Genomic DNA, 23,036 nt, shown 5'->3' on the forward strand with positions numbered 1-23,036 from the left:
CGATATACCATAAATGTCAGTAATAATTAGGAAAGATATTAATCGGTTTTAAATGTTTATTTATTTAGATTAATTAAAAATAGCATGGAAGGATGAGGACATGTTCCTGGAGGAGCCTTCAACTTTTACAGATGTTGATGCTGGTCAGGAGGCCACAGGTAGATGGTACATGTCCTTCCACACAGGTACAGCATTGATGGTGGACGTGCTGTAGTGTCTTCAGGGCGCTAGATGTGGGGGATTTCTGTCGTAGAGATGTTATAGCTGCCATGCTGACAAGGTGCAAAAATGCAGCTTTCTCTGACAGCGCGAGCAGCCCTGGATAATCCACGCCGGCAGGATGATATCATCCGGCGGAAGATAGAACCTATGAGAAAAGATGTAAAAGTAATGTAAAGAATGGGGCTCCATATCAGAGGGTACTACTGTGGTGTCACTGAGACAGAATGGTAGAGGAATCTTCTTCATAAAGAGGTGCAGGATCATTATCAGTCATCACACGTGTGACAATCATTGACGTCAGTCATCATACATGTGACAATCCCACCACTGACACCAGTCATCACACATGTGACAATCCCACCACTGACATCAGTCATTATACATGTGACAATCCCACCACTGACATCAGTCATCATACATGTGACAATCCCACCACTGACGTCAGTCATCACACATGTGACAATCCCACCACTGACGTCAGTTATCATACATGTGACAATCCCACCACTGACGTCAGTCATCACACATGTGACAATCCTACCACTGACGTCAGTCATCATACATGTGACAATCCCACCACTGACGTCAGTCATCATACATGTGACAATCCCATCACTGACAGATAACATCTGCTCCACATGAATTCTTCCCACTGATATCATACAACATGGGCCTTATTGCCACACTTACCTCGCCTTCTTTCCCCTTCTTCTACTTTCTCAGTTTTTTGTTGTTTTCTCAGTTTTAAAAATGATTTTCTATTTCTCTGAACTGGAGATTCTAATGAAAAGGCAGAAAAAATATTGATTATGAAGTCATAGAAGATTAGCTTTGTATCTTTATAGCGTTATGCAAACTGATTAATATGCAGCTTTTCTGTGTGCCGCCATGTGGTGTCTCCCAAAGGAACCATGTCCCCTTATTATCATTATCATTAGCAAGCCTCAGTGTTATTATATAATAAGTAGGATAAAACTAAAATGTAACTTTAGAGTGGACTCATCACCAGATCAAAGGTGTCTCAGATTCACTCTTACTTTTTGTCAGCGCTTCCCTGAGTATTCTGATATTTTTCTTGTTAAAATCCGCCACACGGGTGTAGAGATATGGGCCTTTTTATTTAGTGCTAACTTTTATGGTCTTTACAATGGGGGCGTGGCTCACAGCTTAATATTGCAGAGCAACCTGAAGACACGCCCCAGAGGATCCTGAGAGCACCGCCCTCTAGGTAAAGACCATAAAAAAGTCCATGACTCAAAACCAGAATACTCAGAGGAGCAACAGGAATAAAATAAGTATTGGAGCCTTCATGTGCTGATTCTCCTTATAATTTTGGATAATAGGCTATGATTGGACGGCCTATAAATCTGTACATACCTGACAATGAGGGCGAGGAGGACTCGCTGGTTTTAGCACTGAAACACTGATTGTCTCCATTAGTATTGGAAGAAGACAATTCTTTCTGCCTGTTTGGTAGAAGAAAGACAAGTAAATTACAAGTATAAACAATAAAAAAAATGGAAGAACAACTGTCTGAAAGCCAATTGGGACAACATGGAGGGGATACCCTGCTCACACCGCCTTCTACCAGCAAGAATGGAGTCTAACTAGCAATATTGGCCTGTAATGAGCTGGAAATGAATCACTGGTCATAATGATCAGCTGTTACTGCAGAGTTACCAAAAGTCAGACCCACAAACATCAGCAATCACGGGGTGGTGGATGCTGGATTTAGATTTTTGTCTTGTATTTGGTTCTGAACATATATCAGAACTAAATCTCATAATAAAAATATTCTACTCACATGTCTGAGTGTTTCTTGCTGTTCTCTGGGGAAAGCCCTGGAGCTGACATTGGCTCTTCATTGTCTCCAATAGTTTTGGAAGGAGAAGATTCCTTCTGCCTTTTGGTAGAAGAAAGACAAGTAAATTGCAAATAAAATCAATACAAAAGGGAAGAACACCTGTCTGTAAGGTGAATTAGAACAACATGGAGGAGATACCCTTCTCAGGACCCCAACTAGTAATATTGGCCTGTAATGAGCTGAAATCGAATGGCTGGTTGAAATGATCAGCTCTTATTGCAGAGTTTACACAAGCTAGACCTATAGAGGTCAGCAATGAAGTTGTGGTGGATTCTGAATTTAGATTTGTTACTCGTGTCTTGTATTTGACTGTGTACATATGTCAGAACTAAATCTCATATTAATAATCTACTCACATGTCTGAGTGTTTCTTGCTGTTCTCTGAGGAAAGCCCTTGAGCTGACATAGGCTCTTCATTGTCTCCAATAGTTTTGGAAGGGGAAGATTCCTTCTGCCTTTTTGATAGAAGAAAGACAAGTAAATTACAAATAAAATCAATACAAAAGGGAAGAACACCTGTCTGTAAGGCCAATTTGGACAACATGGAGGAGATACCCTTCTCAGGACCCCAACTAGTAATATTGGCCTGTAAATATTGTAAGCTGACGAAATGACCAGCTCCTTTTGCAGAGTTTACACAAGCCAGATATTTGTGTTACTTGTGTCTTGTATTTAGTTGTGTACATATATCAGAACTAAATCTCACAATAATAATCTACTCACATGTCTGAGTGGTTTTCATGGTTCTCTTTGGAACACTGTGGAGGTGAAGAAGGCTCTACATTGGTCATGATCCCGGTATTGGTGATATGTAGCTAAAACACACAGAGAAATATAAAATTGATATATTTTTTAGCTTTTCTCTGATTATATTTATTTGTTAGATATTTTATTGGCTACATACTTACTTTAGAAAACCTTTGATAAGATGATACAAAGTTTTTCATTTCTGGCCAGTCATTGTCCTCAGTTGTGTCCCCCTCATCTGAATTCATATGTTTTTGTCTGCTACGACCAACTACAAAGTACAAGTGTTATCAGAAACTATTAGCATAAGACCTAGTCAGACTGTCATCATGTTATCACTAATATTGATGTGAACTGACTTTCACATAAAATAAAAGACAGGACACACAGCAGTTTTTTGTAGATGACGTCTCATTTTACTTACTGATAAAGTAGCATGTGTCCTCATCTGACTTTAGATCAGGCACAAACATGGGTTTCTGACTTAGAAGTTTGTTGAAGTCCAAAACACGTAGAAATGGATGAACTTTGATCTCATTTGCTCCTTCTGGAAAAGCAAGACAAGAAAGAAATTGATACAGTCACTGTCAGAGAAACTGCTCCGTATCTGTACAGTTTATGTTAGCATGAACTGAAGAGGTAACAGAGCCAACATGAAGGAAATGTACTGAAAGTCATAGCATGAAGAATGGAGATTGGACATGTAGGTAGAATACAGAACCTCAGTGCTGAACCTCATGGACACAACCATTTGTCTGGTTACAGAAGTGTAATAAGTCATAATACTATTATAATATTACCTGTCCCAAGTCTATATGCTGGATTCTTCCGAAGTAGCTCAGTGATCAGGCGACGAGCATAGGGTGGAGCAGAGTAGTTATGATGTTTCCAAATTAAGTCATCTGTTATATAAAAAGCAAAGATTACAGGAAATAAAATTTCTTCATTTATTTTCATTTAAAAAATTCCTTATTAAAGCTAGAAACTAAACCACAGAACCAATGAAGCCAAATAACACTCAGATTATTTTACTTACCCTCAAGGACACTGCGTACTATCTCTCTTTTGGAAGCCCCTCGAAATGGTGTAATTGCAAAGAAAAAATTATACAGGATGATCCCTACTGACCACCAGTCAACAGGCCTTCCATAGCCTTTCCCTAGGATAACTTCTGGGGCCATGTATTTAGGGGTGCCAAAAGCCTGGAAACCAACAGAAGAATGAGATGATGATCAATAAACATTATTGCGACAAATAACATGAATGTTAACGTTTTATAGAGAAATTATCAGAGAAAGAGATGAGATCTGTAAAGTACAAGATCTTGTCAGTAAAGCCGACCTCGCCATCAAGGAACTCGTGGGTGATGTCCTTAGTTGGGGCCTTGTAGATGTCTGATGTCGGTCTCATGAGGCCGAGTTTTGAAAGCCCAAAATCGGTGACCTTAATATGTCCTGTTGATGTTATCAGGATACTGTGAAAGAAAAGATGGTGTCAGCCCCAAGTAATAACCCATAGACTGTATAACAAACTCTTCCCCTTTATTTTACTACAGGGGGCACTTACTTGTCAGGCTTCAGGTCTCTGTGCATCACACCAAAGCTGTGCAGATATTCCACAGCAAGAATGGTTTCAGCAATGTACAGTCGTGCCAAGGGGAGGGGTAAAGGACCCCTGTGATTTATAAGACTGCCACAGTCTCCTCCTGTGGGAGAAAGCAAATATGACAGGTTAGGGTTTGTTACAGTGTAAATTACACATGATGAGGGTGAATGGGAGATAAGCAGAGACATTGGGACAGGATGGCCTATATAGAGATATACTGTGTGATGTAGAGCGTATACTGTATACTACACAGTGACCCTATACAAAGAGACCACGCCGGGTCTCATCTACAAGCCTCTCATTTACTTCTCTGTGAAGTTCTCATCTATAAAAACTGTTTGAGACAGATCTTCCTTTTCTCCATAGTGGAAGCTGCTGCCGTGCTCAGTGATGACATACAGGGAGACTTCCAGAGAGATCAATGGTTTTTCAGGCTTCTTAGTAACAAATAACGCGTAGTAAATGCAGAGTGGACATGTAACCATCCATGTGGGCACATTATGGGCATATATAGATGCTAGGATTCAGCAGACGTGGGCTGGATATAGATACTATGGAAGTTTCCTACCTGGTACATACTCCATGACCATACACAGATGAAGTTTGGTAGGAAAGGAGCAGAACATGGAGGCCACAAAGGGACAATCCGCAAATGTTGAGATGTCCCTCTCCAGAAAGACCAATTCAAGCATCTTTATATTTTTCAGGTTCTCCTTGTCAATTTTCTTCACAGCACATATCTGGTCTGTGTCTTTATGGCGAACTAAGTGGACGGCCCTGGAAAGGAAGAAAATCCATGATTTATTATGAATTCTTACTAACTGTCTGTAGACCTCATTAAGTGATCTCCTGTACTAATGATTAATACTAGATGTTCAGCCATCACTAGAAATCCAGAAATACATAAAATAATACTCCATAAATGATCACTTATGGGGGTCCTCATCCACACAGCATCCTAACTGACCTGGATAGTGACAGACAGATGTGGACAGTGATGTGGACTCATCATTTCTCTATGGGAACATTGCACGGGCAGGACGCAGAGACAGAGGCATTGTTATAAGGAGCCCTGAGAAATAAATATTATACCAAAGTAAAGCTCACCCAAAGGCTCCACTGCTGATCAGTTTGATGGGTTTATAGTCGCTCTTACAAGGATTTCTCTCCGGGTTCAATGATCCGATCAAGTCCTAAAAAGGAATAAAAAATGACTTTAGGACATAGAAACTGCAGGAAGATATAAGCACCACTGGTCACCCCAAAGGGGTAACTAACATGAAGAGATCCAAACTAACGTTAAATTAAGGCTTTTATTGGAAAACTTTCATAAAATGCATAGAATGCCCGAGCACCCTAACATAAGGTGGAGGCTAAGTGCAATACATCATAAGATTATATCAATTGCAAGGTAGTGGTATCACAATAACAAATTCCTTTCAGTACATCTTAGCTGCCCAAGCATGCTCCTAATACACAAACTGTGTCAATGTACATAATCAGATACTATAATAATATCTACCTGCAAAGATAGCACAGCGGTCCACCTCACCCCAACGCACGTTTCGCACCAGGCTTCTTCCGGGGGCGCCTTGCAATTGATATAATCTTATGATGTATTGCACTTAGCCTCCACCTTATGTTAGGGTGCTTGGGCATTCTATGCATTTTATGAAAGTTTTCCAATAAAAGCCTTAATTTAATGTTAGTTTAGATCTCTTCATGTTAGTTACCCCTTTGGGGTGACCAGTGGTTCTTACATTGTATTTGGAAGTGCCAGCTTTATCTGTTTTGGACGTTGGTAATCAAGGAAGATATAAGCTCAAGATGCAGGAATGTCTCCTTCTATATCACGTCCCCGCTGATTACACTGCAGCAGAAGTAGGGACGTGATACAAGCCGGACCCTCCACAGACCCTATTATAGGAGATACCCCCTATACACATGAATCATTACTGCCGGGGGGGGGATAAGCAGGGCCGGCGTCAGCACCCGGGCAAGTGCCGGGGCCCTGAACAGACAGGGGGCCCACTCGCCGTCGGGACACTGGTGCGCTAGTGCCGGCCCCCGCGAGTGGACCCCCGCCTGCTTCAGGCCACGGCACTAAGTTGCAATACTTACCTCCCCCATTTCCAGTGCTGCAGCGTCTTCCATCCTCTGACTGTGACGTTCAGGTCAGAGGGCGCGATGACATCACCAGTGCGCGCCCTCTGCCTGAGCAGTCGCAGTACAGAGAGCAGGAAGACATCGATGGTGAGGAGTCCAGAGCAGAGCAGCGTCAAGCAACGAGAGGTGAGTATTTCATTATTTTTTATTTTTTTTTTATATTTGGAGTAATATATGGGGACCATCAGAAGGGGCTCATATATGGAGCATTATATGGGGCTAATTCTATATGGAGTATCTTATGGGGCCAATAATATAGGGAGCATATTATGAAGCCAATTCTATAGGGAGCATTATATGGGGCCAATTTAATATGGAGCAGTATGTGGGGCCAATATATGAAGCATCTTATAGGACTAATTATATATGGAGCATTTTATATGGCCAATTATATATGGAGCATTATATGGAGCCCATTATACATGGAGCATCTTATGGGGACAATTATTTTTGGAGCATTATATGGGACCCATTCTGTAAGGAGTATTATATGGGGCCCATTCTGTATTGAGCAATATATGGGACTCAGTATACTGTATGGGGTCGATCATATACTGTATGGAGCATTATATGAGGCCCATTATATATGGAGCAATAGATGGGGCCCATCATATACTGTATGGAGAATTATATGTGGCTCACTATACTGTATGGAGCATTATATGGGGTCAATTCCGTATGGAGCAACATATGCGGCTCATTCTGTATGGAGCACTCTGTGGTGCCCATTATACTGTATGGAGCATTCTATGAGGCTCATTATTCTGTATGGAGCATAATATTGGGCTCATTATTCTGTTTGGAGCAATATATGGGGCTCATTATTCTGTATAGAGGACTATGTGGTGACAATTATACTGTATGGAGCACTATATGGGGCCATTATACTGTATGGGGCAATATATGGGGCTCATTATTCTGTTTGGAGCAATATATGGGGCTCATTATTCTGTATAGAGGATTATACTGTCTGGTTTCTGAGCTAATGTAGAATGCACAATAGATATCACTCATGTAATGTAAGAAGTACAGTATGTGAAATCTTTGGCATTGTACTATTCCTATATTTCTCTGCCGTATCCGTGCATTCTGAATTGTGGTATGTGTTAAAGGGGCCCACTGGGACTCTTTCACCAGGGCCCATGAAAACCTGGAGCCGGCACTGGGGATAAGGGGCATCACACAGGGAAGGCAGGAATAATAATGTCATCATCACACATAATAGGTCCGATCTACATGGCGAACAGAGATATCCCATTATCATATGAGGTATAATATGGGACGTGTAATTCACACCCCGTCCTCTGATGATACAGACGTCCCTCTGATACTTACACTGACAGATTCGTGGCTGATCTCTGGTGTCTCACATATTCCACTATCAGCATTTGCCAGCAGAGTTATTTCTAAAGTAATGATAAAATAATGAAGAGACGTCATCATGTATTAGTCTATATCAGAACTTAATAACCAAAAGAAAAGAAAGCAAAAAACAAATATAAAAATGTAACAAGTTTTATTTGATTAGTTAGAATAATTCATGATAAAAGTATAACAACAGAATGTAAGACGTAGAGAACACTTCCCCACCTTTTCATACCAAGAACGGGTCATCAAAATCACATCAAAACATATTCATAATCGTATTTATACAAGTTTGTGTCTTTCTAGAATTTAGAAGACACAGGAACAATCTATAGGCCTCAAAATAAACAAGACAAATAAGAGAAATGTGTTCTGTCTGGGAGGAAGGAGAGCAAGACTCCGACACTTGTTTCGCATAGGCTTCTTCCAAGGAGTATTGAAGAAGTTTTGTGTAGGCTTCTTCCAGGGGATATTGAAGAAGGTCCACTTTGTCGTCATTAAGTGGATGTGGAAGACTCCTACAGGAAATGCGAGTCTTGATCCTCACACTTCCAGACAATGCAGGTTTCTCTTATTTATTTGTGTATTTTGAGACACACAGATTGATATTGCTTAGGATCTAATTGAATCCCGAACGATGACATGATTGGGGACCTGTGAGCCTCTTTGTACATTTGGGAGCTGAGAAGACCACAGAGGAGAGAAGCAGAATTACGTGAGCCCCCTCGTAGTCTATAAGGGGTTCAGGAGCCGTCACCGGCCTCATACAGAGGATGAAGAATAAATCCACATATTCTCTGCTCTTCTCTATAACTTAATATTTGTATGTAAAATATGATCGGCTTACCTTCTGTCAGATCAGAGTTTAGCCCCGACTCACTGGTATCGGGGTCAGCAATATTTAGGTTTTGCCCCTCTTTGGAGTCACCGTCTGATGTTTCCTGATGGATGAAATATATACAATTAATATAACATTTCTCAAACACTAAATTACCGTATAAATAAAGCAGGAAGGACTAAACCTGGATTTATTTGATAATTTCAGTATAGGACGGACTATTCACGGCCGCTCTCCCCAGTAAATCCACATTAATATAACGGATTTGTATCTACAACTGTTCTCTAATAACTTCTATCAGAACTGCAGCATTTACCAGGAGGAAGATTGTGATGATCGAGCGAGAAAGAGGTAGAAATACAAACTCTGCACCGCTGAGTACAGGCTGTCATCACAGAGGATGGAGCCGCAGAGACAGGCTGCCATAAAGTATCCTGTGTCTGACCGGTGCGGACAGGGAGGCCTCTACCATCATAAATCTGAGCTCCTGCTATATGACTGGTGATCTGGAGAAGATCAGACAACAAGGACATGAGATGTAGAAGGTGATGGATCCTTACCAGGCGCTCCAGTTCGTGGGCCAGATACTCCAGTACAAGCAGGACATTTTGGGCCAGTTGTTTAAAAAAGGCCAATTCTCCACTTTGGGATTTTTCTTCAGCCTATAGAGATGGGAAAAAACAAGAAATGAAAATCATGAGAAAAAGTTCAGAATGGAGGAGGCCATTTATGTCACCATGTTTCTCTACAAGTGCTACATGACAGCTGGCGAGGGAACCGGTCACCTGTAAACCTTTACATCTCCACGTCCTCCCTCCATACTCAACGTATGGAAATAAGACACATGGCTGGAATTTTTCCCCCTTGTTTCAATACAATGTATGGTAAATAGGATGGAGCCATTGAAAGCTGCAATTCAGCCCGCAATAAACAAGTCCTTGTCAATGGAGAGATAATAAAGTTATGGCTATTGAAAGAAAGTGAGCGAAATAATTCTGTGGTCCATAAAGGATTAACCCATCCAATTTCCCCTCCCCCAGCGTCCACAACCTTCCCAACTCTAATTCGATGAACCCTTTAGACCCCCCTATGCCTTGTCCTGTAGCCTGTGCGCCCTATTTACGCTCCTCGGATATTCTATCTGAGTATTTGGTGCAGGATAAACTTATATTCCATTATTATTATTGTGAAATGATTTGTGCAGATCGTCTGCTACTTGCCTGTTGTACTAATGTCCAGATGTTTTGTTGTAAATGCTCAAGATATTCTTGGCTTATTCGACCTTGTTGGTATTTGGTCAGGCAGTCTCTCATTAGCTCCATAACCAGCCGGTAAGTGAAGCTGAGGACGCCATTGGGCAGTGGTAGCACAATGTCAGGGGCATAGGTGGTAAGAATGCCCTGGAGTAGTGCTAACACCTGAAGTCTGTCTGGAGGAATCCCAGACATTTCAAGCAAATCAAAGCGCAGTTAGTAAATGACTAGCTATGTAGCTTATCACACCAACAGCAATGACACCGGAATGTCAAAGTGACAACAGCAGGGAAAACACCGGGATAAGAAGTGATGGTTAATTGTGATGTCATAACGGAATCTCGTGTTCTTTTCTTAAAGCGGCATCTTCCCATCTTACCTTATAAGGAAGTTGGTTGCAACCCTTAAAGGGGCAACAATCTAAGCGGAGCATCAGTACCAGAAGCAGGCATGGAGGAAAGCGCTATGGGGGCTCTACTCTTCTGATCAGTGAGGGGATTTTTATATTGGAAGATAAATTATTTTATATCTGTTATACACAGTAAAAATTATAGCATTTTGTATCAATAAGAAAGTCAGATTCCGGTGATAAAAGAAGTATCTTTACTGTGGTAACACCTTCATCCAGCCCTGGCATATGAAGCACATAGGCCCATGTTGCTCTCCCTCACCCACTTCCAAAGATGGGGGGTCTCTATTACAAATATGACCCTGCAGACCATTGGAGAAAATCAAAAGGTACTACTAACAAGAATATCAATATATGAGGGTGGCCATAAAGGTCTCTTTAAAATATTAATAATGCCCCCTTGGGCCTCCTTATAATATTAATAGTGCCCCTTGGGGTTTCCTTATCTCCTTATATTAACCCCTGGACGACCGCCGATACGCCTTTTAACGGCTGTGGCTAAGGGGGCCTTATTTCTCAGCACTGCTTTTTAGCGGTCTGCAGAAATAAGGGTATAGCGCCGCCAGACGGCTGCAATTCCTGCGGGTGTCATCTGTATATGGCATCTGACACCCTGCAGTATTGGACCCTATGATAATAATAATCTTTATTTTTATATAGCGCTAACATATTTCGAAGCACTATACAGTTTTGCACACATTATCATCGTTGTCCCCGATGGGGCTCACAATCTAAATTGCCTACCACTATGGCTTTGGAATGTGGGAGGGAACTTGAATACCCAGAGGAAACCCACGCAAACACGGGGAGAACATGCAAACTCCTTACAAATGTTGTCCTTGGTGGGATTTGAACTCAGGACTCCAGCACTGCAAGGCTTCAGTGCTAACCACTGAGCCACCGTGCTGGAACCCCAAGGTCCGTGTGATGACCCCAAGGTAAGGTGGCCTGTGAGATCCAGCCATAATGACTCACTGACTGCTCTCTTGCATTCAGGTATGGACTGGGGCTGAAATTCAGTCCTGGCATTTGAAATCACTCAGGCCCATGTTGTCCCCGTCCCCATGAACCAGACGGGATATATTACTAATATTACCCTGGATGGAGGAAAGGAAGATTTACTACAAGACCAATATTTCTAATGATTCCCGTGTCCTGCTGGGGTAAGTGGCGGAGTCAGCGACTTTGTGCTCCATCACAACTCTTAAAGGGAACCTGTCACCACGTTTTTGGAAGATGGGATAAAAATAGCGTTAAATAGGGGCAGAGGTGGGCATTACATTAGTGTGTTTGTTATGCGTTTATTACCCACCTAAGTTGCCGAAATACCTTTGCAAAGTCTCCGTTTTCGCCTGTCAATCAGGCTGGTCTGGTCAAAAGGGCGTGTTGTCTTCCCCCAGATTTTGCGTAGTTTTCCGTTGGTGGCGTAGTGGTGTGCGCATGCCCAAGGTCCCGAATCCTCTGCCAGGGGATTTAAAAGAGCGCGCTGTTCGTTATTTCATTGGTGATCGGTGGGCGCGGCCATCTTCCTTTGGCCGCGCGTGCGCAGAAGCGGCGCTCTGCTGGCCGCGGCGCTCTGCTGGCCGCGGCTTCAGGAAAATGGCCGCGGGATGCCGCGCGTGCGCAGATGGATATCGCGGCGGCCATTTTCCTGAAGCCGCGGCCAGCAGAGCGCCGCGGCCAGCAGAGCGCCGCTTCTGCGCACGCGCGGCCAAAGGAAGATGGCCGCGCCCACCGATCACCAATGAAATAATGAACAGCGCGCTCTTTTAAATCCCCTGGCAGAGGATTCGGGACCTTGGGCATGCGCACACCACTACGCCACCAACGGAAAACTACGCAAAATCTGGGGGAAGACAACACGCCCTTTTGACCAGACCAGCCTGATTGACAGGCGAAAACGGAGACTTTGCAAAGGTATTTCGGCAACTTAGGTGGGTAATAAACGCATAACAAACACACTAATGTAATGCCCACCTCTGCCCCTATTTAACGCTATTTTTATCCCATCTTCCAAAAACGTGGTGACAGGTTCCCTTTAACAGTATGGGTATCTTGAGAACCCCAATTCTGTTAGCAACGTAGCAGACAAGGCGGCCCATGACTAGACAGGCCCTTCTGGCATTTGCCAGATGGCCAGTCCGGCCCTGCCTGCATTGCTGTATATGAGTACAGCAGTATATGAGACCAGTGATCAAAATAAAAATTATACATGTTCCACAGTGAAAAAGTGTAAAAACGTGAAAAAAAAAATGCAGCATAAAACAAAAAAAATACACATAATTTGTATCGCCGCGTCAGGTAAATCCCGCTCTATAAAACTGGCACATTATTTATTCAGTTTGGCGAAAGATGTAAAAAAAATAAAATAAAAACCACCCCAAAAATGTCAGTTTCATCATAGCGACTCACACAAAAGTGAATAAAAAGTGTTCAAAAAGTCATATGTAAAATAAATTGTATGAATGAAAACTGCAAATGGTCCTGCAAAATACAAGCCCTCATATGGCTTATTCTGCAGAAAAAATAGAAAAGTTACAGCTCTAAGAATATGACAATGCAAAAAGAAATTCATTTTGCTAAAACATTGTTTTCAGTCTGTAAAATAGAAAGCATAAAAAACCAATACAAATCTGGTATCTCTGTAATTGTACTGATCCGACGAACAAATTGTTTTTATTATTTTTATGGCACGGTGAATGGTGCAATAAATAAGAATAAAAGCAATAACTGAATTGCTGGTTTTTATTCATTCTCTGTTTGAAAAGTCTGAATAAGAAGTGATAAAAAAAATATTATGTACCCCAAAATGGAACCAACAAAATCTGCAACTCATCTTGCAAAAAATAAGCCCTCATACAGCTCTGTTCACCAAAAACAAAAAGGTTACATTTCTCAGAATATGGCAACAAAAAAAACTACTTTTTATATTTTTACTATGTGATAGCAGCAAAACCTAAAAAAAAAATATAAATCTGTGATCACAGCAACCCAAAGAATAAATCACTTATTCTGTATGCTGAGCCGCGCAAACGTAAAAATAAGGACTATTCTTGTAATACTATTTATTCATTCTACCTCCCAAAAATCGGAATAAAGCTCAGCTCACATTTATCCTGCGCTCTCCGCTGAACGCTTACTTCGGGATTACTGTGTAAATTCCCCAAAACTGCAATTCAGACGAAACCCCAGACATAACTACTCAATTATGAGGCAGACGGAATGACTTTGGACTAGTCTCTGTTCTGGTGGTGTCCCATCATTTTAGGAGTCATTTTAGCATACAAGTGTGGGCGACCACAGATCTGTGCACAGCTGAAAAGATGGATACCATTAGCGCAGATGCCAAACAGAGTAGAAAGTGTCTCCATCTGCCACATTATGGTGGGTGTTTCCGTTGGGGGTTTCGTTTGAGTCACATTTTTGTGAGATTTCCACGGTAACCCCTAAGGTAAGTTGTAATGCACAGTGTAGGAAAGACTAAGAGCAACATGAAGGGATGAGGGGAAGGGAGCCCAACACTAAGGAAGGGGGGAGTGGAGACCCCTAGGCAAATCTAAAGTCACTGTCTGCCCTAAACGTCCCTATATAGGTTCTGCACCTATTGCCGAGCAGGAAGGACGGGGTGTGCAATAGTTAATCCCCACTTCTACTAAAGACAGCTGGGATAGACGAACAAGGGGAACACTTACCTTGAGTAGACACAGAGATGTAACAGACATCCTCCAAACACCAAGTAGGTCTGTCACTGGAACTGTAGGGTGTTCCGACGTTACTGGTAGAACGATGTCTCTGGAAAAGTTACATGGTCCCGTCCCCTCAAATAAAATCAAGTGAATTCTGCGCTCCCAAATGCGAATGCCCCTTCTGATCCCAACTGTGCCTAAACTAGAGTAAAAGGCCACATGTTTGACATTATCGTGTGGGGAGAGAGCACCTAATAATTTACGTAGTGTGTGTCACCAGAAGCACAAGGTGGGTACAATGTATGGGGGCGCTATAATATATGGGGGTGCTACACTGTATGGGAACACAGTACTAGACTGTCAGATTTGCAATTCTCCAGAAAAAAAGCATAGCGTGGATGTTACAAAATAGTCACTGCAGTCCTAGATGAATTCACTGAGAGATGCAGTTTCTATAATGGGGTCATTTTGGGGGATTCCTGCTGTTTTGGCACCTTAGGGGCATCTAACCGTTGTCTACCTGACAAATTTGCAGCAAATACAAAAATTACCCTAAAATGTCACATTTCCACCTCAATGTTCTAAAATTCTGTGTGCTTTGGCATGTCAGGGGCTCTTCAAATTCGACATGGCATTCACAATCTATCCCAGGCAAATAGCGCTCTTTACTTTCCTAGCCCTGACATGTGCCCAAGCGGAAGTTTTTGACAAGATATGGCTTACAAATTATGGAGTCCGTTTTCTCCTATTATCCATTGTGAAAATTGCAAATTTGGGGCTAAAACTAAATTTTTGTGAAAAAAATGAAAATTTTTAATATGACGACCTAATGTTATAAATTTCATCAAAGTCTGCATTCCAAAACGTCACTCCTTCCTTTCCAAGCCCTGCTGTGCACCCAAACTGTGGATTTCCACCACATATGAGGTATCGACGTACTCAGAAGAAATTGAAGAACAAATTTTGGGGTCCATTTTATCCTGTTACCCTTGTGTAAATAAAAAATTGGAGCTAAAAGTACATTTTTGTGGGTAAAATGTGATTTTTTTATTTTCAAAGCTCTACGTTATAAACTTCTGTGAAGCACATCCATTAATGGGGTCATTTGTGGGGGTTTCCACTGTTTCGGCACAGCATGAGCTCTCAAAAACACGCTGTGATATCCGTTCCCGATTCCAGCCATTTTTGTGTTCCTAAAGTCAAAAGCGCTCCTTCCCTTCTGAAACCTGCCGTGCGCCCAAACAGTAGTATTCTCCCACAAATGAGGCATCAACTACTCAGGAGAAATTACACAACACATTTTAGGGTCCATTTTCTTCTGTTACCTTTTTGAAAATAACACGTTTGGGGCTAAATAATATTTTCGTGACAAAAAGTTAAATGTTAATTTTTTCCTTCCACATTGCTTTAGTTCCTGTGAAGCACCTCAAGTTGATAAGCTTCTTGAATGTGATTTTGAGCACTCTAAGAGTGAAGATTTAAGAATCGTGTCACTTTGGGGTATTTTCTGTTATATAGGCCCCCAAAACCATTTCAAATGTGAGGTGGTTCCTAAAAAAAATGGTTTTGTAAATTTTGTTAGAAAAATGAGAACTCGCTGGCTTCCTAACAAAAAAAATGATGTTTCCAAAATTGTGCTGATGTAAAGTAGCATGCGGTAAATGCTATTTATTAACTATTTTGTGTAACATAATGTTCTGATTTAAGGGCATAGAAATTTAAAGCTTTAAACTTGAGAAATTGTCGCCAAGTTTCCGATATTTTCACAAATAAACAGTCATTTCGAACAAATTTTGCCACTATCGTGAAGTACAATGTCACGAGAAAGCAATCTCAGAATCGGTGGGATCTGTTGAAGGGTTCCAGAGTTATTACCACATAAACTGACAGTTGTCTGATTTAAAAAAATCTGTCCTGGTCAGTAAGGTCAAAATTGATTCAGTTACTAAGGGGTTAAAAGTAATCTGACAGGAGAATCCACTCTCCTAAACCATCTATATGGGCATGTAGGTCATGGAATGTTGAATAAACTGTTACTCTGACATCTGTGATTCAATGTGTTAATCCAGAGAAATCCACATTTTTCTTAATATGTAAATGAGCCGTCAAGATCTATGGGCCGGACATAGATCTCCCTGAGAATCTGTCTTCAGAGCTTATTTTCAATGAAACAGTTACCAGTGTAAGACTGATTAGAGAGAGCAGACTGTCAGTCATTACATGTCTCACACTGATACTTAAAATACTCTCTGGAGGCAGATTCTCAGGGAGATCTATGTCCGGCCCATAGATCTTAACAGCTCATTTACATATTTAGAAAAAAAAGTGGATTTCTCTGGATTAACAAATTGAATCACGGATATCAGGGTATCAGTTTATTCGACTTTCTATGACCTGCATTTTTATGTAGACACCTTAGAAGAGATGATCCTATTGACAGATTCCCTTTAACCCCTTCCCGACATGCGCCTTACATGTATAGTGCATGTCTCGTCTCCCCCTTTGATGTGGGCTCTGGCGCTGAGCCCACATCTTTTCCTGCACATGTCGTTTATTTCAGCAGCTGACATGTGCCCCTAACAGCCGCGGGTGGAATCGCCATCCCCCTACAGCTGTTAACCTGTTAAATGCTGCTGTCAATCTCTGACAGGGTATTTAGTACGATCTGGTCTGAAGCGAGTAACTAATCTCGCCCATTGGGGCCCGTGTCACGGGTCTGCTGGTCGCTGATGGGTTGGCACGACAACCCAGGGTCTGCAGGAACTCAGGTTGTCATAGCCAGATAGCTATGAGCAGCGGTCTGCGCTCGTAGGAAGTAAGCATTTCTGCTTCTCAGGGCAGGGCTGCAGCCCTTTCTCTGTACCACAAGTGATCAGATGATCGCAGCTTCTTCTATTAATGGAAGTGTAAAGTAGAAAAAAAAATTAAAAAAAATATTAAAAAATAATTTAAAAAAAGTTTAAATCACCCTTTATTCGCCCCATTCAAAATAAAACAATAATTTAAAAAAATACACATATTTGGTATTGCTGAGTACAGAATCGCCCGATCTATCAATATATAAAAATAATTAATGAATTAATTAATCAATTTTGGATTTTTATTTTCACCACTTATATAAAAAAGAACCTATACATGTTTGGTATGTACAAACTTGTAATGACCTGGGGAATCATAATGGCAGGTACATTTTAGCATTTGATGAACATGGTAAAAAAACAAAACAATTGTGGAATTGTACTTTTTTTTCATGGCACTTGGACATTTTTTCCCGTTTTCCAGTAGATGATATGGTAAAACCAATAGTGTCGTTCAAAAGTCCAACTCGTCCCGCAAAAAACAAGCCCTCATATGGCTATATTGATGGAAAAATAAAAAACGTATGGCTCTGAGAAAAAGGGGAGCGAAAAAACAGGAATGTAAAGACGAAAAATGGCCCTGAGGTGAAGGGGATAATAGTGTGTCTCGGTCCTCCTTATAATAATAGTGCCCATTGTGGGCTCCTGATGATAGTGATAATAATAGTGACTGCCTGTTCTTTTTTATTTAGTTAGAAATAATAATGCCTCTCTGACCCTTTTATAATACTAACAGCAATAATAATAATAATACTAGATGGGTATTTCCTGAAGGAACTACAGATAGTGCTTTGGAATGGTGCCCGGGCTGCCCCTGCAAGACTTTCACACTTGGGTGCCCCTCAGGCGCTGGTTTGGTAGTTGTAGCCCCTCAGGGTTAAGGCCACTCTGGGTCCGATTTGGTGGGCCGGGTCACTCTGGGTCCGATTTGGAGGGCCGGGTCACTCTGGGTCCGATTTGGAGGGCCGGGTCACTCTTGGTCCAATTTGGTGGCCCGGGTCACTCTGGGTCCGATTTGGTGGCCCGGGTCACTCTGGGTCCGATTTGGTGGCCCGGGTCACTCTGGGTCCGATTTGGTGGGCCCGGTCACTCTGGGTCCGATTTGGTGGGCCGGATCACTCTGGGTCCGATTTGGTGGGCCGGGTCACTCTGGGTCCGATTTGGTGGCCCGGGTCACTCTGGGTCCGATTTGGTGGCCCGGGTCACTCTGGGTCCGATTTGGTGGCCCGGGTCACTCTGGGTCCGATTTGGTGGCCCGGGTCACTGGGTCCGATTTGGTGGCCCGGGTCACTCTGGGTCCGATTTGGTGGCCCGGGTCACTCTGGGTCCGATTTGGTGGCCCGGGTCACTCTGGGTCCGATTTGGTGGCCCGGGTCACTCTGACTGACAGCAGGATAAGGGAATGGCTGATAACAGAGAATAGACTGACAGCAGGACAAGGGAATGGCTGATAACAGTGAGAATAGACTGACAGCAGGACAGGGGAATGGCTGATAACAGAGAGAAATAGACTGACAGCAGGACGGGGAATGGCTGATAACAGAGAGAAATAGACTGACAGCAGGACAGGGGAATGGCTGATAACAGAGAAATAGACTGACAGCAGGATTGGGGAATGGCTGATAACAGAGAGAATAGACTGACAGCAGGACGGGGAATGGCTGATAACAGAGAGAATAGACTGACAGCAGGACAGGGGAATGGCTGATAAAAGAGAGAAATAGACTGACAGCAGGACGGGGGAATGGCTGATAACAGAGAGAAATAGACTGACAGCAGGACGGGGAATGGCTGATAACAGAGAGAAATAGATGGGTATTTCCCGAAGGAACTACAGATAGTGCTTTGGAATGGTGCCTGGGTTGCCCCAGCAAGACTTTCACACTTGGGTGCCCCTCAGGCGCTGTTTTGGTAGTTGTAGCCCCTCAGGGTTGAGGCCACTCTGGGTCCGATTTGGCGGGCGGCGCCACTCTGGGTCCGATTTGGCGGGCGGCGCCACTCTGGGTCCGATTTGGCGGGCGGCGCCACTCTGGGTCCGATTTGGCGGGCGGCGCCACTCTGGGTCCGATTTGGCGGGCGGCGCCACTCTGGGTCCGATTTGGCGGGTGGCGCCACTCTGGGTCCGATTTGGCGGGCAGCGCCACTCTGGGTCCGATTTGGCGGGCGGCGCCGCTGTATGCTGCGCGGCTCCGCGCTGTATGCTGCGCGGCTCCGCGCTGTATAGTGCGCGGCTCTGCGCTGTATACTGCGCGGCTCTGCGCTGTATACTGCGTGGCTCTGCGCTGTATACTGCGGGGCTCTGCGCTGTATACTGCGGGGCTCTGCGCTGTATGCTACGCAGCTCTGCGCTGTATACTGCGGGGCTCTGCGCTGTATGCTGCGCGGCTCTGCGCTGTATGCTGCGCGGCTCTGCGCTGTATGCTGCGGGGCTCTGCGCTGTATGCTGCGGGGCTCTGCGCTGTATGCTGCGCGGCTCTGCGCTGTATGCTGCGTGGCTCTGCGCTGTATAATGCGCGGCTCTGCGCTGTATACTGCGGGGCTCTGCGCTGTATACTGCGGGGCTCTGCGCTGTATACTGCGGGGCTCCGCGCTGTATACTGCGCGGCTCTGCGCTGTATACTGCGCGGCTCTGCGCTGTATACTGCGTGGCTCTGCGCTGTATACTGCGGGGCTCTGCGCTGTATACTGCGGGGCTCTGCGCTGTATGCTGCGCAGCTCTGCGCTGTATACTGCGGGGCTCTGCGCTGTATGCTGCGCGGCTCTGCGCTGTATGCTGCGCGGCTCTGCGCTGTATGCTGCGGGGCTCTGCGCTGTATGCTGCGGGGCTCTGCGCTGTATGCTGCGCGGCTCTGCGCTGTATGCTGCGCGGCTCTGCGCTGTATGCTGCGCGGCTCTGCGCTGTATAATGCGCGGCTCTGCGCTGTATGCTGCGCGGCTCTGCGCTGTATAATGCGCGGCTCTGCGCTGTATAATGCGGGGCTCTGCGCTGTATACTGCGGGGCTCTGCGCTGTATACTGTGGGGCTCTGCGCTGTATACTGCGGGGCTCTGCGCTGTATACTGCGCGGCTCTGCGCTGTATACTGCGGGGCTCTGCTCTGTATGCTGCGCAGCTCCGGGTCCGATTTGGTGGGCGGGTCACTTTAAGAGCTGATATTATCTGGCAAAACTGTCTTGGTGGTGTCATTTAGAGTTCGTAGGTGTTGGCATAGTAACTGGGTCTGAGCTAATCAGCCAGATGGCAGTTGGCAGTTATTTTTAGAAATTGCCTCAGAAATCAGGCCCATTATAAATGTATGGGAAAATTTCCCTATTGAAATGCATTGAGTAATGAGGGGAAAACATTTTTCAAACGCCAATTGCGCCAAAACTACAAATCCGATCGACACGAAAAATACTTAGCACACCTCTTGGGGACGCTGGCTTCGAAATGACACCTCACTGGAGTCTGTGAGTGAAGCGGTTCGGGCCGCATTACGTGCGGACTGAATAATAATAAGAAGAACTAGATGGGTATTTCCTGAAGGAACTACAGATAGTGCTTTGGATTGGTGCCCGGGTTGCTCCTGCAAGACTTTCACACTTGGGTGCCTCTCAGGCGCTGGTTTGGTAGTTGTAGCCCCTCAGGATTGAGGCCACTCTGGGTCCGATTTGGTGGGCGGGGTCACTCTGGGACCAATTTAGTGGGCGAAGCCACTCTGGGTCCGATTTGTTGGGCGGGGCACCTCAGGGACCGATTTGGTGGGCGGGGTTACTCAGGGTCCGATTTGGTGGACGGGGTCACTCAGGGTCCGATTTGGTGGATGGGGTCACTCAGGGTCCGATTTGGTGGGCCGGGTCACTCTGGGTTCGATTTGGTGGGCGGGGTCACTCTGGGACCAATTTGGTGGGCGGGGTCACTCTGGGACCGATTTGGTGGACGGGGCACTCTGGGACCGATTTGGTGGGTGGGGCACTCTGGGACCGAATTGGTGGGCGGGGCACTCTGGGACCGATTTGGTGGGCGGGGTCACTCTGGGACCGATTTGTTGGGCGGGGTCACTCTGGGAACGATTTGGTGGGCGGGGTCACTCTGGGACCGATTTGGTGGGCGGGGTCACTCTGGGACCGATTTGGTGGGCGGGGCCCCTCAGGGTCCGATATGGTGGGAGGGGCCCCTCAGGGTCCGAGTTGGTGGGTGGGGCCCCTCAGGGTCCGATTTGGTGGGCGGGGCCACTCTGGGTCCGATTTGGTGGGCGGGGCCCCTCTGGGTCCGATTTGGTGGGCGCGGCCCCTCAGGGGCCGATTTCGTGGGCGGGGCCACTCTGGGTCCGATTTGGTGGGCGGGGAACCTCAGGGGCCGATTTGGTGGGCGGGGCCCCTCAGGGGCCGATTTGGTGGGCGGAGCCACTCTGGGTCCGATTTGGTGGGCGGGGTCACTCTGGGTCCGATTTGGTGGGCGGGGTCACTTTAAGAGCTGATATTATCTGACAAAAGTGTGTCCTGTGGGGTCATGTACAGTTCGTAGGCGTTGGCATAGTAACTGTGTCTGACTGCGCATATCAATGAGCTAATCAGCCAGGTGGCAGTTGGCAGTTATTTTTAGAAATTGCCTCAGAAATCAGGCCCATTATAAACGTATGGGAAAATTTCCCTATTGAAATGCATTGAGACACTTTTTTCAAACGCAAATTGCGCCAAAACTACAAATCCGATCGACGCGAAAAATACTTAGCACACCTCTTGGGGACGCTGGCTTCGAAATGACACCTCACTCGAGTCAGTGAGTTTAGCGGTTCGGGCCGCATTACGTGCAGACTGAATAATAAGAATAAGAATAAGTTTACCACGTTCGGATTACAATATAGTGCTTTGTTCCAAAGCACTATAACTAGATGGGTATTTCCTGAAGGAACTACAGATAGTGCTTTGGAATGGTGCCCGGGCTGCCCCTGCAAGACTTTCACACTTGGGTGCCCCTCAGGCGGTCCGATTTGGTGGGTTGGGTCAATCTGGGTCTGATTTTGTGGGCGGGGTAAATCTAGGTCCGATTCGGTGGGCGGGGTCACTTTTGGTCCGATTCTGTGGGCGCGGTCACTCTGGGTCCGATTCGGTGGGTGGGGTAAATCTGGGTCTTTAGCCTTATTAGGGGCTGTTTGTGTATAGGGTTGTCACGTACTCCCTTTTTTAAATGGTTTTAAATGTTTGTGCTTTGCCTCATGTTTGTTTATTCTAAAATAAAGCTGTGTTCAATTTTGCTACATTCATGTGTGTGGTGATCCCCGTTTTTAAGACCTACTCTGCTTCTCTGCACTTTAGTATTGATCCTTCCATGGGTCTTGGTGTGAATCCCACTGACCGTGGTGCCCCAAATATCTATATAAGTAAATCAGAATACTTTATAACACCAGCATGAAAAATAATTTTAACATCCGAAATGTTGGCCTACTGAAATGTATGTTCAGTAAATGAACTCAATACTTGCTCAGGGATACTTTTGCATCAATTACTGCATCATTGCGGCGTGACATGGAGGGGATCAGCCTGTGGCACTGCTGAGGGGTTATGGAAGCCCAGGTTGCTTTGATAGCAGCCTTCAGCTCGTCTGCATTGTTGGGTCTGGTGTCTCTCATCTTCCTCTTGACAGGACCCCATAGATTCTCTATGGGGTTAAGGTCAGACGAGTTTGCTGCCAATCACACACAGTGATATTGTTGTTTGTAAACCAGGTATTGGCACTTTTTGCAGTGTGGGCAGGTGCCAGGTCCTGCTGGAGAATGACATTTCCATCTCCAAAAAGCTTGTCAGCAGAGGGAAGCATGAAGTGCTCTAAGATTTTCTGGTAGTCGGCTGCGCTGACTTTGGCCTTGGTAAAACACAGTGGACCTACACCAGCAGATGACATGGCTGCCCAAACCATCACTGATTGTGGAAACTTCACACTAGACCTCCAGCAGCTTGGATTGTGGCCTCTCCACTTCCTCCAGACTCTGGGACCTTGATTTCCAAATGAAAAACAAAATTTACTTTAATCTGAAAACAACAC

At 44.6% G+C, this 23,036-nt stretch overlaps 2 protein-coding genes across 2 annotated transcripts in view; one reads left to right on the forward strand and one right to left on the reverse strand.

Moving 5' to 3' along the window:
- CSRP1 (cysteine and glycine rich protein 1) overlaps window positions 1-23,036 on the forward strand; it is a 178,309-nt gene that overhangs the window by 85,717 nt on the left and 69,556 nt on the right. The gene's annotated exons all lie outside the window — the stretch shown is intronic.
- Window positions 43-10,662, reverse strand: LOC143815784 (microtubule-associated serine/threonine-protein kinase 4-like). Its single transcript, XM_077295381.1, has 18 exons — window positions 10,028-10,662; window positions 9,368-9,469; window positions 8,817-8,910; window positions 7,940-8,010; window positions 5,546-5,631; window positions 5,007-5,215; window positions 4,400-4,538; window positions 4,175-4,307; window positions 3,870-4,035; window positions 3,634-3,735; window positions 3,258-3,380; window positions 2,995-3,104; window positions 2,810-2,901; window positions 2,443-2,541; window positions 2,027-2,125; window positions 1,600-1,688; window positions 913-1,002; window positions 43-367 (listed from the first exon to the last, which is right to left on the reverse strand). Exons 1-18 carry the CDS (start codon window positions 10,253-10,255, stop codon window positions 228-230), a joined length of 2,172 nt encoding a protein of 723 aa, XP_077151496.1. The 5' UTR covers window positions 10,256-10,662; the 3' UTR covers window positions 43-227.

This window comes from Ranitomeya variabilis, chromosome 3 (genome assembly GCF_051348905.1).
Source record: "Ranitomeya variabilis isolate aRanVar5 chromosome 3, aRanVar5.hap1, whole genome shotgun sequence".
Lineage (NCBI taxonomy): Eukaryota > Metazoa > Chordata > Amphibia > Anura > Dendrobatidae > Ranitomeya > Ranitomeya variabilis.

Excerpts from the sequence above, each read along its gene's own strand:
- LOC143815784 (XM_077295381.1), bottom strand. The coding sequence starts at position 10,255 with ATGTCTGGGATTCCTCCAGACAGACTTCAGGTGTTAGCACTACTCCAG. Across the intron at positions 3,381-3,633 it reads AGCATATAGACTTGGGACAG|AAGGAGCAAATGAGATCAAA; the intron begins GTAATATTATAA and ends TTGCTTTTCCAG. Across the intron at positions 368-912 it reads AGAAGGGGAAAGAAGGCGAG|GTTCTATCTTCCGCCGGATG; the intron begins GTAAGTGTGGCA and ends CTTTTCTCATAG.